This window comes from Carcharodon carcharias, chromosome 9 (assembly GCF_017639515.1).
Source record: "Carcharodon carcharias isolate sCarCar2 chromosome 9, sCarCar2.pri, whole genome shotgun sequence".
NCBI lineage: Eukaryota > Metazoa > Chordata > Chondrichthyes > Lamniformes > Lamnidae > Carcharodon > Carcharodon carcharias.
Genome location: NC_054475.1, coordinates 5,793,317 through 5,809,052, shown reverse-complemented (window position 1 = coordinate 5,809,052; position 15,736 = coordinate 5,793,317). Strand labels below are relative to the sequence as shown.

The 15,736-nt window shown below is 42.4% G+C and overlaps 1 protein-coding gene across 9 annotated transcripts in view; it reads right to left on the bottom strand.

Moving 5' to 3' along the window:
• Nucleotides 1-812: 812 nt before the first annotated feature.
• The window catches only part of slc45a3 (solute carrier family 45 member 3), a 132,746-nt gene continuing 117,822 nt past the window's right edge, over nt 813-15,736 (bottom strand). For all 9 annotated transcript variants that reach the window (XM_041195005.1, XM_041195001.1, XM_041195006.1 and 6 more), the window contains 2 exons: nt 10,732-10,997; nt 813-8,070 (listed from right to left, as the gene is read on the bottom strand). In XM_041195005.1, the coding sequence (XP_041050939.1) occupies nt 7,612-8,070; nt 10,732-10,997 (725 nt within the window). In that variant the 3' untranslated portion in view covers nt 813-7,611. The remainder of the gene's footprint in view (nt 8,071-10,731; nt 10,998-15,736) is intronic.

Genomic DNA, 15,736 nt, shown 5'->3' with positions numbered 1-15,736 from the left:
GCCACTTTGATTGGCTGCAATCCATGCTTCACCCACATTGCTGTTTGGGAGTGAGTTCCAGGATTTTGACACAGTGACAGTGAAGGAAGATATTGAAGAATCTTTCAATAACAGTAAGATGTGTAGTACCTTTGAGTCAGTCATGGCGATTATTACTTAAGTTTGCTGTCACATTTAGGCTTCAACAGTACTGCTGAAGTCAGCCACTGTTGTAATGTCGGCACATACACACATGCACTGATGAAGGTGAGGCATATCTTCCAATGGCAGTAGTTATAACACTTAATTGACCATTACAGATATTAATGCAAAGGCCATTCAGCCCAATTGGTTCATGCCGGTGTTCAGGCTCCACACAAGCCTTCTCCCACTCTGCTTCATCTCACCCTGTCAACTCATACTACATTCCTCTGTGTATTATTTTTAGGGTGGCGTTAACCTGCTTAAACAGATTCTAACCCTGTCTGAAAGTGATAGGCAGAGGAGCATAGTACAAGCTTATTAAAAGGCTGTAGCAGAGCTTTGCTAATAAGCCCAGAATCATTTGAAACAATTGATTGACTGGCTTCTCTCTGCTTTGCCACCACCAGATGTTGCTGTTGGGAATTTCAACTTAATGATCAGAATTTGTGAGAAATATTAGCATTGTGATAAGTCTGTCCTCTGTAACGTATCAAGACTGTCCCTCATGAATGATACTTTGGGAGCTAAAATGCTGATTTTTGTTTTAAAATTGTACATTTGGCTCAGAGATTTTAAATTGTTCAAATAAATTGCAACAGTAAGGAACACAGTGATGCAAGAGAATTTGATTTCAGCAGGGTACAAGTATATTTATTGCAATGGGCAAATTACACAAGATGTGAGAGATATATTAACACTTGCTGTTCTATTACAGTGAAGAACATAAATTTTGACATGCTGCATGTATATTGTTTGTACCACTCAATACCACACTCTCTTCCTAAAAAGACATACTTTTGTGACCAACAAAGTAATGAAGCATTTGAAATACTGGAGCACTAACAGATGATATCAGGGTGTGGAGGGATATGGGTTTCACTGCTCCAGACCATGGAGCTTCTGATCTTAGCTGCAGTGATAATGCGGGGTGTGGATGGAGTAAGCGAAAACGAGGGAGAAGATAGTGAGATTATAAAAGCAAGAAAGGGAGATAGTGAGATTTGCATTACACAACTCTTCTTATTTCTCATTTGGAATAGTATGGGAGAAACCAGATATCAAAATAATTACTGATCAAGCATCAAGACAGAATACCCAAAATTAGTTATTACTTCACCCTAGTCAAACAACTAAATGGTGAACCTAGCTTTTCAACACAGTTCGAGGTCTTTTGTTAGAAAATGAGTAATGTTGAAAGCTTCAAGAATACATTCACATATCCAGTTTCTTTAGCCATTTAAAGACTAATTTTAAATCCTATCTAATCACAGGAAAATAAAACTACATTTCAACATTTCTAAAAAAAAATTTCTATAAGCTTAAAATTCAGATGTTTGAATCTATCAAAGCTCATATCATTAGCTTTAAAGGCAAGATCAAAATAACAGGATACTCAGAATACTCCTAATCTTAACATTTTGAGTGTCATTATATACCTCAGCTTGTACCTGAACTCATTGAATAAATATTAAAATATATTAATTGCAGTTGAACTAGCAAGAAACCTTGTGAACATAACCCTCTGATTTATATGTGTCTAATCTTGTATTAAATTTTAAGCAAGCTATAGATCTATGGTATATATTATTTTATAATTTGTCTCTGTAATACTGTATGAATGCACTAATGGGCCATTAATGCTGTTAACTGACCCTTGCTAATCAGAAACACCACCACCGAATAAAGTTGCTGAGAAAATAAAATGTTAATTCATTTTTGACTGCCTGGATAATAGCTCCACCCTCAACACCACTCAATCCTCACCCTCCCCAACTCTTTGTTAATCTTCGATCATGCCCTCTGTACCTGACCTCTGCTCCCTGGCACCATTCCTTTCCCTTTCTCGAATGCTTCATTTTTAGCACCTGCTGAGGCCCAAAACTTTGCATCGAGCCTGATGGTCCACCTCCATCATCCCCCCCACCTTCACAACATTGCCTCCAATCTGAACGCTCCATCTCTCTCATGCCCACTCCCCCCTGCTGCAGCCAACCTTTCTCCAAAAGACTCCATAATATCCCCAAGCCCCATATATGTTATTTAAAAAAATTACCATCAACCTGGTTAAATCAAGGTGAAATCCCAACAGCTCTGATAGTTTTACAAGTGTGCTAACCTGTACTTGGCATTTGCCTACATAGAACATAGAGTATTACAAGAAATTTCCCCTTAAGCTGAAGCTCAAATGTCTGTAGTAAAATTTAAGCCAGGATTTGAGAACTTCAAACTGGAAAGAATGGAATGTATATTTATTGGTTACACATACTTTAAAGGCCACAGATAGTTAATTGATCTTTGCTAGAAGTGGTTTCCTTGCTACGGGCCACTGTGGGCTATGGTCAGATGAAGAATAGCCACTTGTATGAGGTACCAGAGGGTGACCATTGCACAGAGAACCAGTGTGAGGTATGTCTTGAGGGAAAGGGGGAGGGATTGGGCTGAACACCAGCAAAATAAAAACGCAATGAGTTGATGCTGTTGAGATTCCTTTGCATTCTCCAACAGGCAGGAAGAGGAAATGGTTCTTCTCCTGTAAAGAACCGGGTCGCTGTTCCAAGTACCTTTTCTTTTTAACTCATTTATGAGATGCAAGGGTCGCTGGAAAGACCAGCATTGTTGCCCATCCCTAATTGCCCTTGAGAAGGTGGTGGTGAGCTGCCTTCGTGAACCTCTGCAGCCTGTGGGGGTAAAGGGATCCACAGAGTGCTGTTTTATTCTGATTATACTCACTCATGGCAGTTTGATACAGCTGAATGGGCTACTGGGCCATTTTGGAGAGCAGTTAAGATTCAACCACGTATAGGTCAGATCCGGTAAGGGTGGCAAATTTCCTTCCCTAAGGGACATTAGTGAACCAGATGGGCTTTTGCAACAATCTGATACATAGTTACATGGTCACCATTGCTGATATTAGATTTTTATTCCAGGTTTATTTAATTAACGGAGTTGTAAAGGGATTTGAACTCGTTATCTCCAGATGATTCATACTGGCCTCTGGATTACTAGTCAATAACGTATCTAAAATGCTACCTTTCCCTTCTGTTGAGCTCATCAAATCAGTCAGCCTGAAATATATTCATTGGCACTCTAGTCACATACTTTATGGGCTGCGGGCAGGGTGGGTGAGTGAAGAATAGAAAGAGAGGGGCTAGCAACTACAAAAGACAATATACTCAAGAGCCTAGCTGGATTGGCCAACAGTTAGCACAAATGTCTATGGAATGAGAGAAAAGAGAAAATGAGATGCCAGGATAATCAAACTATGTTGAACAGAACACTTTTTGTTATAGCTTCGCATCAAATTTGTGAAGCTGCTGAAAGCACGATTGTGAAGACTGCAGTGGTTTGAATGGCTTCTGCCATTCCCGAGCTCTGCCTCACCTTTAATTGGTCCCATAATTGGGTGCAACAATTTTTGCTCTCGTCAGATATTCTGGAGTCATGCAACATTAATAACGCCAGCACTGGGAGAGCACACAACTTATTTATATACACTTATATAATTTAACGCAATGGGTGTACTGGTTTGATGGATGTGTAGCCAGCATCAGGGAGGGGGAGCGGTTTAAAGTCAGCGATGAGAATTTCATGTTCTGAGAAGAGACTTGAGATAGTGAAGTTATTTCCAATGGAGCAGAGAAGGGTAAGAGGAGATTTATTAGGAGTTCTGATAGACAGAATACAGGAAGATTATGATGGAGCACAGAATGCCTTGCCACAGGGAGTGGTTGAGGCAAAAACCATTGCACCATTTAAGGAAAAAATCAATTAATTATTCAATGCAGAGGAAGATGCGAATCTACGGGTACACAGCTGGGAAGTGGGATTGGTTTTGGATTGGTCCAGCAAAGATCCGACACAGGCACAATGGGCTGAGTGGCCTCCTTCTGTGCTGTAAACATCCGTGGATCTGATTCTTCTACAAGGCCTTTGTTCAGTCATGATCTGAGTGAAGACATTGTTGCCAAAAGCAACGTTGGATCACTGCCTGGACCTCAACGGAGAAAAATACAGCAGCTTCCATATTCCTGTAGACCCCTGTTCCTTTATATATGGGATATAAATTGTCACTGTACAAAATATCTCTACAGTATAAATACAGTATTCATAGACTTTTTAAAAACAGTTGCAAGGTCAGCAATTTTAACAAAAATAGATTTTTTTTTTTAGGCAAAATTATTAATTCTACCAAAAATAATATACCTTTTTCCCCAGATGAATTATACATATCTATAATTTAGCAATCAATTTCGAGATCTAAAGACAGCTAGAGGTGAGTGATACAGACACTAAAATACTAACACAGATGTGTACATTATTTATGGATTAATAACATCCTGAAACACAGACTGAGGACACTTTTCAATATTAACCATCTTGCAGCAGAACAACAAATGGCCAAGCCATTGGATGAACTATGTTACTCCCTTGGATAATTTACCAACGACAACAGGTTGGAGGCCTGAAATAGAAAGGAACTTCTTTTCTCACACCCAAGTTCAGCTGAAGCACTTAAGTTGTCAAAGGACTGTATTTGCACCTGAACAAAAAAGGAAATTTACTTTGTTTCACTTTTTCAAAGTCGCCAAGGCATCTTAACCATCCTCCCACCTCCCAGAACAGAAGACCCACTTACTGGGAGATCATAGGGTTGCACGAACCAGCAGAGTCCGCAAGGATGGCCTACCAGCTTGGTGGAGCAACTTATCCAGTGATTTATTGGCTCGGTAAAGAAGGTAGATTGGAGTCTTGGTGACATGACAGAAGTGACTGGTAAGAAGGCCCATCAATAGAGGTGAAAGCAGTCAGGTGCGACATGACACCATGGACTAGGAGATGTCATGTTTAAAAATGCCTGCTTCTGCTACTATTGAATTGCCAAATTTGGGCTAGAGCAACGGTATTACTGCGGTTCCATATGGTGAACTACAGTCCCTGGAGTACAAGCCCTCAGAGGCTATAAAGAGGGGCAGTTACAATAAAAATGGAATTTAAAAAAAAAGTACCAGATGTACAAAATTGATAGCTTGAGAGCATTCCTGTCTGAAATGTATACTGTGTTTTGAAACTTTTTGGAGCATCAGCACAGGAGTGAGATACTCGTCTACAACAAGGTCCTCTACGAATGATCTGAAATCAACAAAAAAAGTGGATTGCTGCAATTAATACTAAACTTCCTAGGCTTTCCAAAAATGCATGACCCCGTTTACAAGACAGTGCACTGGGCATTTCAAACCTTACAATGTGCCACAATCAAACTATGTACTGGAGTGCAACAAGGCTGCTACCCATGGTTAGCATTTAAAGAGCTGAAGAAATGGTAGAAACAAGGCACATGTTACTGGTGATGAATCCCTGCTGAGACTGGAATCGAGTCCAGAACAGTAGGGCATGGCGTGATGATTATGGGGTTAATGACTAAACAGTCAGGCGTTTGGCACATCAACAGAACACTTGCACCATAATCAATACTGGTTGTTCGTCAACTTTCATCTGATTTTTCTTTCTGAATTGTTTTCCCTCCATTTAGAAAGTACAATTGGGGTTGAGACAAATGGACGAGACAAAGCCATGTTGTATTTGCAATCAAAACCTTTTCTCTCCCAATGAGCATATAGGAGAATTCTGTGACAGGCCTAGTACCCGGGTCATTGCCAGCCGCACACTCCAGTTTTGAATGTGGGTAAGGTCCATTTGTGTGTCTTAGTGTCTTTAGCTCTCACCTACTTCTCCAAGCAGCTGGTAATGCATAGCAGCAGGCCTACCCTGCTACCTCACCTCAGCTGATGAGCTAAACTAAGTGAGGGCATCATCGGCTTCGTCTGGTGTCGAATGGGAACGTCACCCCCTGCTAAGTTTGAAATGATGGAAGAGACAGAGGATCCTAGCAAGAGGACAACGGCTCTGAAGGCGGACTCCAGCAAGATGTGTCACACATCCAGGGCACTCTGCTGATGGACAGGGCTTGTGGTCAGTGACCTCGGCGAAAAGACTGGGGCCTTACTTGAGTATAATCCCACAGTTAGGAGTGAAACCTAGGCGCAAAAAATGCCACTGTTTACAGAGAAAGCAACTGTGTAACATTGCACCCCATCCTCGGGAAGAGGAAGGAATCTGAAGAAAAAGGAAGATGATATTTTCTCCAGTCTCCTTGCTCTTTCCAACTCACTCGGCGAGATGACCTAAGTCTCATGTTTCAGCCTCCTTCAGTTCTGTTGCTCGGTCCAAAGTTTACAGAGGTGTGTGACAGGAGCCTGGGGTTTTCCCCTTTATTTTCCTTTTTCCTTGTAAGCAGATGTTAGACGACATATCGGAGAGTCACTGGAGAATAATACCCGAGTTCCCTGTTGGCATGGGGACATGTTACACCATTGAATATTGTTAAAATTTTTTTAAAAGCTTCCTTGCCATTGCAAGTGCAAACAAAAGCTCTTCCTCAGCAAGCAGGCTGAGCACAAAAGCTTGTGAAAGTTCACCAGTAGGTTATGGTGCAGACTTAAAAGGGCTTAAAAATACGGGCCCATAAAAATAACATTGTCACCCCCGCCCACTCATAAAAATCCAATACCAGATATTTTAGAAAACATTTGGATACACCACTTCTACTACTACATTCATTTGGACCGGTTCCCAATGCAGGTCTTTGAAGATGCCAGGTGGCATTATTATTGCACTTGGCCAAGTTACACACTGCCATGGAGTGTGGGGGGGGGGGGAGAACAGCTGTAGACTTCCATGGGAGAATGGGCCACATTGACCAAATAGCCTCCCTTACCTTTGTGATCCACACAGCGTGGAACTAGACTATGCCTGGCGATTTGGTGATATGCAGTGAAGGAGTTTGTTTAGGGGAATCCAAAAGCTTTTCTCTTCTTCCATCTTGCTGAAATGGTTGCAGAATTATACTTTCAGAAATATGAGCTTTGGTATTTTCTTTTTAAAAGGGTTATAGATTCAAATCTTACATAGGGGCTAGATAAGGAACCTATTTTTGAAAGACACATTAAGGAACAGATACACACAAGTCCTTGTGTAAACAATGCAGGCTAGCATTTAAAAGGCTTTAAAATCCAAATTAGGATAATGTGAAATAGTTCTGAAATTTTGAGGTGTATGAATGGATTCAATTAGAAATTGGAATAGTGACAGAACTTGATAAGCAACAGATGTTTGTACATCAACACTAAATGGAAGCTGTGCAGTCTCCAATCAGTGGAGTAGATTCACAATCAGATCTGAGAGTTATAAAGCAATAAGAAAATCAATGACCCAATTATCTCTCCAGGTAGCTGTATAAGTTTCTTTAACTCTACATTCTGGTCTTGGTTGACAATTGTTGTGCTTATAATATTGTGGTAAAACTCAATATCACTCACCTCCAACTGTTACACTACCCCATAGTAGAAAGAGCATCATCCCTTCATTACATCACACTAAATACTTTTCTAAATCATTTTTATCAAAAACTATTTTGGTTGCAAAATAAATAGCCACCGTCCCAAAGAAGGCCGCAGAGATCATGTAAGCAGTTACTGTCTGTGTAAACTGTACAATTGTTCCCATGAGTAGCGAGGGAATGACCTGAGAAAGAAGGAAGGCACTGTCCAGAATAGCTAGGTCAAGGCAAATCCCCCTCCCCATAGTTGATTGTTCACTGTCAGTAGACCCAGCAGCCACAACAATCTCACACTGAGAGCTACGGCTCTGAGAGATGCTGCTTCTTTCTGGCAGTGGGCCTTTGGAAGACAGTAGAGGGGCAGATGTAATTAAATTCCCATTTTGATTATATGACTTATGATTCAAGATTCCGTTTTGCAAAGATGCCTTTTTCTCAATCTGGCAACTGCCATCTTCGCGTTCAGTAAACTTGTGTTTGCAAAAATATACCTAAACAGGAGGGAAAAAAAACAAAAACATGAACAATATTGATCAATGATGGAACACCTGTATAGAAACGGATGTACTGCAAACACTGAAAATTGGAAATAAAAATTAATACAAATCACGCTGGATCTGAAAGAGAAAGGCAAGTGATGGTTTCAGATGGGATACTTCACCAGAACATTTTGAAGGAGGGTTCACCCCAAAACGTGAACTTGTTTTCTGTATCTCCGTAACTCCTTCAGCCCTACAAGCCTCCCAGATTGTTTTGCTCCTCCAATTCTGGCCAAGCCTGCATCCCTCGTTTTAACTGCTCCATGATTGGTGTCCATGCCTTTAGCTGTCTATGCTCTAAACTCTGAAAGTCTCTCCCTAAACCTTGCTGCCTCCATGTCTGCAAGAACATAAGAACAGGAGAACTAGGAGCTGGAGTAGACTATACGGCCCATCGAGCCTGCTGTGCCATTGTGGGGTGGAACATGGCTGACCTTGGACTTCAACTCCACTTTCCTGCCCCTTCCCCATATCCTTTGATCCTGAGACACCAAAGATCTGCCTATCCCAGCCTTAAATGTATTCAACGATGGAGCATCCACTACCCTCCGGGTAGAGAATTCCAAAGGTTCACAACACTGCCTCTTCCTTTAAGACGCTCCTTAAAAAATAACTCTCTGAACTGTCCTAATACCCGACTATGTCAAATTTAATGATCCTGAGAGTGCTTTGGGTGGCCTTGCAACGTTAAAGGTGCTTTATAAATCCAAGCTGCCGTTGTCCTTTTTCATGTATTGAATGGCCTGATACTCGTTTCCAGCTTTTTCGGTTCTAGGGTGCAATAAAATTCATGAGATTAAAATTCAATAATCTGACCAAGGGGCATAAATGGCCACAAATCTGAAACCTAAAGTTGGATTCTGGCCTGGTTAGCATGAAACTTGGACCTGGAGATTCTGCTGTTTTGGGACTGTTGAATATTCCATCCATGCCCTTGTCACATCACAGCATATATTTAATGATTAAGCTGCATGTTCAGTTGAAAAATAATCTGCAGCTCACTACTGGGAAATTTTATCTCTAGTTCAAGTTCTCTCCGTTAGAAAACTCTTGTCTATGCACTCGTATAATCAGCCGACAGATCAAAGAGTAAGCAGTGTACAGTTCTTTTGCATTTTTTGCAGTTTTTCTCTAGACTCATCCCAGTCCTTGTGCATCAGCTTTGTGCATATTTCCCCACGAGATTACGTTGATGTGATCACGGTATAGAGCGTAAGGGAAGGGGTAAGTCTACTATATTATACTGCGGCCTGAAGTCTGCTAATATTATACTGCTATTTATTGCTCTTTGTATTGTAGCAACAGTAACTTTCAGCCTTTGCCTGTTCAGCAGGGACATCTAAGTCAGTTTAGAGTATCACTGGGCCACTGATCCAGGGCTAATCTTAAAGCAATGGCCATAGTAACTTCAGTGACTCTAATTAAAAAGCACGACACTGCAAACTGCAGAGAATTTCTGTCAGTTGACAGCTCTTGCAGGAAAACAGTTTGTTTTGCAAAGGAAAATGCTTGGGCTGACTGGTACCAAATGGAACTAAATCAAAGACACACTTATAATTAAAAATTTCACTTGGTGGAATGGCAATTATATCTAACAAGGGTGAAACCAACTGATGAGGTACGAAGTAGGGGAGCCATGCTACTCTGGAGAAACAGGTCTAGCTAGAACTAAAGTTACTGATAAGGGATAAGTCAACTAAATGCTCCTTTAAATGGAGTTGCATTTTAACACTTATATAATTATGCAGTGGAGTTGTGTGAATTTGTCACATGACAGGAGAAAGGGTAATGTATAAAAAAATTGGTGTGAAGAGCATTTTGATTCATAATTTCCGAAGCTACCAAGTCAGAATTTTCACACATTTGAAACAATGAGCAACCTATTAAGTGAGTGTTTATGCACTGCACCATGTACTGTGTGGGTGGTCTCGTGCCCGACCCCACTGAGCGTAAAATGACGCGTGAGGATGTCGGGCCTATTAAGGCCATTAAAAAGGTAATCAGAACCTTATGGTTGACGGGCAGGTGAAAAGGCCAGGTGCAGGCGGGATGAGCTTTCCAACAACAAACAAAAATAAAATAAAAACGTTAAAATTTACTCAGTAACGTGTCCCTGCTCGTGTGACAGAGGCACACGAGGGAGACGTGTTATATAACATTTTAAAATTCTTTATTTCCACGTCTTAAAACCCTTCATCTCCCGCAGGCGGCTCTGTGCCTCAGGGAGATTTTCAAGCGCGCGCCCACCCTCCTAACAAACCCCACCCCCCCAACCCCGCCCACGCAGGCAGCGCTGAGCGCTACTGCCACTCACGTTTCCAGAATCGGCCCACCGGCATGAAATTGCGGGCAGACCGGGGGCAGGGGTGGTCTTCCCAGCCGACCCCAGCACCCCCACCACCGAGCCCGCCCAACAAGGGCAAAGTTTCGGCCTATGCTTTATAAATCTGTGCTACAATGTTCAACATAAGAATTTCATTGACCGGATGAATAAATTATAAACTGGGAGGTCTATCTTCTAGCAGAAAACATATTTAACTGAAAGGGGGAAAAAAAGGGTCTCTAAGAGGGGTAAATTTCGAGTGCTAGTTTGACAGAATATTGCTCACCGACCTGTTTTTCCTTATGATAAAGGGAGTTCAGCGTGTAGGGTAGGATTTGTAGAGTTGAATATGTAAACCCCGTTAGTGCAGACATCGCTGTCACCAGAACCACACTCTTCGAAAGGCACATAATGATGGCAGAAAAGGTAAAAAATGCTATGCTGGCGAGGTATACTGCTTTGGTTCCAAACCCCTTCACCAGTTTGTCCATTATTGCTGAGCAAAAGATTGAGAATGCGCACTGCAGGAAAAGACCCATACTGCCCATTCGAACACCTGCAGGAGGAAAGGTTAAAAAAAAAGACACAGTTAAGATATGGGTACATCTTGACAAGAATACTAAAACTTTCTTGGAGTCCCGGCATGACAATGCAGAATCTGCAGCATGATTTTAGTTTTCGATTCCAACTAATTATTTTGATGCCACCTATTACCAATTAAGTTGTCACACAGTATCATTTCATCCGCAGTTTTTTTGTTTTTATCATTTCTTGAGGTTATTGCCATCCAAGACATTCCAAAAAAATATTCTAATGAACAAGTCAGGATTGTGATGGAATACTCCCCACTTGCCTGGACGAGAGCAGCTCCCACAACACTCAAGAAGCTTGATACTGTCCAGGACAAAGCAGCCTGCTTTATTGGCACCCCTTCCACAAACATTCACTCCCTCCACCACCAACGCACAGTAGCCACAGTGTGTACCATCTACAAGATGCACTGCAGCAATTCAACAAGGCTCCTTAGATGGCACTTTCCAAACCCACGACCACCACCATCTAGAAGGACAAGGGTAGCAGATAGAAGGGAACACTACCACCTGGAAGTTCCCCTCCAAGTCATTCACCATCCTGACTTGGAAACACATCTCGCTGTGCCTTCCCTGTCACTGGGTCAAAATCCTGGAACTCCCTTCCTAACAGCACAGTGCACCTGCACCACATGGACTGCAGCAGTTTAAGATGACAGCTCACCAACACCTTCTCATGGGCAACTAGGGATGGGCATTAAATGCTGGCCCAACCAGCGTGAATGAATAAAAAAAAAAAACCATTAATAACTCCCGATTTCTATATTTCTTAGCTGGAAGATGGATTCTTCTATGAATTCTAGTCCATGTGTCTTTACGTTCTTGCTCAGGAGGAGTTCAGATAGGTTTACAGGGTATTGGCCCTTTCTGTGGAATCGCTGGCAATGTGTGATCATGCTGAACCTTTAGAAGCCATTGATCCTGCATTTGACTTACTTCCACCAATAGAGGCAAACAGCGATAACTTTGTACCATGAGAAATGTGATGCTGTGTGCTTGACTGTCTGCTTTTGAATGATCTGAGTTGAATTACAAAGCCAGTTACCATCCCCACTAATTAGAGCGGCCCAAAAACTTGTCATCTGCTATTCCACCTTTACTCCGTTTTACATTTATGGTTTATACTCTTACTTTTAAATGTCCACAGCTTCTTCACTGATGAGTGCAAAGCAGGTTGAAAAGTTAGAAATCTCTCCAGCAGAATTCCATTTGGGCTATAAAATGCTTTGGGACATCCCAAGGCCACTGAAAAGGCTCAATGGGGAAAGGCCACTGTCCAAGGCCCTCCTATAGTACATCGAGGGGCTGGGACCTGTGTAAAGCCGTCTGGCTGTGTGCACCAGAAAATGTTTGACATGAAATGTAAATATACATTGTAAATATCACCTGTAATGGCCCCCAATTTCAATTTCTCTCAGCTGGTAGATGGATTTCTATTCCATGCGTCTTTAGGTTCTTGCTCCATGAGGAATTCAGGTAGATTTACAGAGTATTGGCCTTTTCAGAGGAATAGCTGGGCACCTACCCGTCCTTCACTTTGTGTAATGTCAAATTGCAACAGTTTTATAATGTACTTGTACATATTTTATAAATTTTATTTTGTGGAAAGACATCCTAAGGTAGTGAAGGCACTGTATTACACACCAATTATCACCTGTGGGTGAAGGGGGAAGACTTCTCCTTCTCATGCTTTGTGATGCTACTTTAACCAATGTACCCACCTTCCAGTTCTCAGCCCATGCATCATTCTCTGGGATAGAAACCGGCTGGCTGACTTGCTCCTTGTTCAATCACACCATTGTAAGTAACCCAGGTTCTCTCACCTTCATTATCTCTCTTAGAGCTCTCCAAGTCTTTCCTCGTCCACCTGTTCTCCTCCACCCCTCCCACCCAAATTTCCCACCCCTCTTTTTCCAAGGGCAGTGACCAGTTTCACCCTTATACTCACATCAGAGATATTAACCCTCTGGTTTGTGACCCAAGTGCTGATTGTCTGTCTGATCCGAGACTCTATGCTGTTTGACCAAGGAGGATCACAGCTAAATCTAATCCTACTCCCAACCAATACTGAAACATGCATACGTTACACCCACGAGTCACTAGTTACTGTTTAATTTCACTCTCCTCAGCATATTCCACACCAGCAACCCCCCACCCCAGCCCAACACGTCCATGGATACAGCTCTCCTACTTCTTTTTCATTCGTTCATGGGATGTGGGTGTTGCTGGCTAGGCCAGCATTTACTGCCCATTCCTAACTGCCCTCGTTTAGAGGGCATTTTTAAGAGTCAACCACATTGCTGTGGGTCTGGAGGCACATGTAGGCCAGACCAGGTAAGGACAGCAGATTTCCTTCCCTAAAGGACATTAGTGAACCAGATCGGTTTTTAATGATAATCAGAAATGGTTCTGTGGTCATCATCAGACTTTGAATTCCAGATTTTTATTATCAACATTGCCCAGGGACTAAACACATGACCTCCCCAACTCCGTACCACACCAGGCAGTGCCTTAACTCAAGGAGGCATCGGGCAGTTGGTCTATATGTCGTTTACATAAATCATTTTGTGACAGAACCACTCCAAAAGACTTGAGCAGGTGCAGTACTGAAAGGGCTGCAGAGCTGGAGGTGTCATAAACAAAGAACAAAGAAAAGTACAGCACAGGAACAGGCCCTTCGGCTCTCCAAGCCTGCGCCGATCATATTGCCTGTCAAACTAAAACGTTTTGCACTTCCGGGGTCCGTATCCCTCTATTCGGATCCTATTCATGTATTTGTCAAGCTGCCTCTTAAACACCACTATCGTACCTGCTTCCACCACCTCCTCTGGCAGCGAATTCCAGACACTTTAGCATCTTTCAGAGGAGACGCTAAAGGTGAGGCGCTCCCCGCCCCCCCCCCGCATCTCCTCTCTCGGGTGGACCTAAAAGATCCCGTGGCACAATTTTGAAGAAAAGCAGGGGAGTTCTCCTCAGCATTCTGGCCAATATGCATCCCTTGACCAACGTCACAAAATCTCAAACTGATTATCTGGTCATTATCACGTTCCTGTTTCTGGGACCTGGCTGTGTGCTAATTGGCTACCAATACAACAGTGACTGCATTTCAAAAGTACTTCTTTGGCTTTGAAGCTCCTTGCGACATTCTGTGGTGGGGAAGGGCGCTATAGAAATGCAAGTCTTTCATATTGTTTCACCTGGAGCAGTGAGAAAACAAGATATCTGAAAAACAGACCGTGCCTTGCGTATACCCCCTGTTTCTATAGAAGGGAAGCATGAAACTGGGACTTTGCCTATTCCACCTTCTTTGCAAACACGCATAGTAATCCTTTTCTTAAAAAATACTTCCTGATAAAGTAACCAAATAGATATGGACTCCTTAAGAGTTGTTGCTCAACACACTAAAAGCGCAAACTGAACGTGCGAACACCCTCCCACTGGTTACATAATTCAAACAGTATGAAGGTAACCAATGATCTCATTTTACTAACACTGATATTGGCTAAAAAGGGCCAAGTTTTATTGAATTTAGACATCAGCTGTGTTTACTGTAAATCTGACTAATGCCCAAATGTAGCTACCGCTGCAGATTTTCTGAATAAAAAAAAAACCTGCTCTTCAACATTAAACACTTGCCCGACCCGGGCAGGAAGATAACTCAGGCAGCAGTTACCCTGCACCAACATGTCAGCCCATGTACGGGAAAAGGAGCAGGCGGGAGACTCTGCTAACCTCTGGTCCACTTGACGCAAAGCCAGGTCTTACTGTCTGGACTGAGGCCAGCAGGAAGAGGTTTCCCATGTAATGCCCTTTGAAAAGAACTACTGAACGCACAAGTCAAGAATCAGGAAGATTCTGACATAAGCTGGGACTTGTCACGGGACTCTTTTGAACATTTATTTTTGCTTAGAACTTGCAAGTAATGAAAAATCAGAATTTTTAGCTTTCCCCCCCTACCCACCTCCATGTCAGGGGGCAATTTGATAAATGATTGCACGGGCAAATAGAGTAACAGGGTCTTGGCTTACACCCCCTAATTCTACATTGTTTCTCCCCCCACCACCTCCATGATATTTTCTCAACGGCATGACTTTTCCAGGGGGAATATAGTCATTGGTGCTCGCAGCTCCCTAATGCTTGGTTTGAATAGCCATTTTCTCATGGTCTTGGTAGCTAATTTCTTTGTGAGTGGGGGGTAAACAGCTTTATAGCCGCACTACATCCTGTTCTTACTCAAAGGCTACATTTACATAGAAGGCCCTACCGTCTACGTCGGTGTTTATGCTCCACAAGAGCCTCCTCCCATCCTTCTTCATCTCGTCCCCATTAAGCTACCCTTCAATTCCTTTCTCCCTCACCTGTTTATCTAGTTTCCCCTTAAATACATCTATAGTATCTACCTCAACTACCGCTTATGGCAGCAAGTTCCACATTCTAACCAGTTGCTGTGTGAAGTTTCTCCTGAATTCTGTATGGATGTATTAGGAAATATCATAGTTATGGCCCTTAGTTATGTTCTCTCTGTGACTCAACCGTTCAACACACTTTCCAGTGCACTAACTCACCTAGTAAGTGCGTCCAACAGACCAACACAGTAGCTAGCCCAATACACTAACTAACGGAATAACTTGTCAAAGTACTGATCTGATGAAGAGTCATACGGACTCGAAAGTTTAACTCTGTCTTCCTCTCCACAGATGCTGTC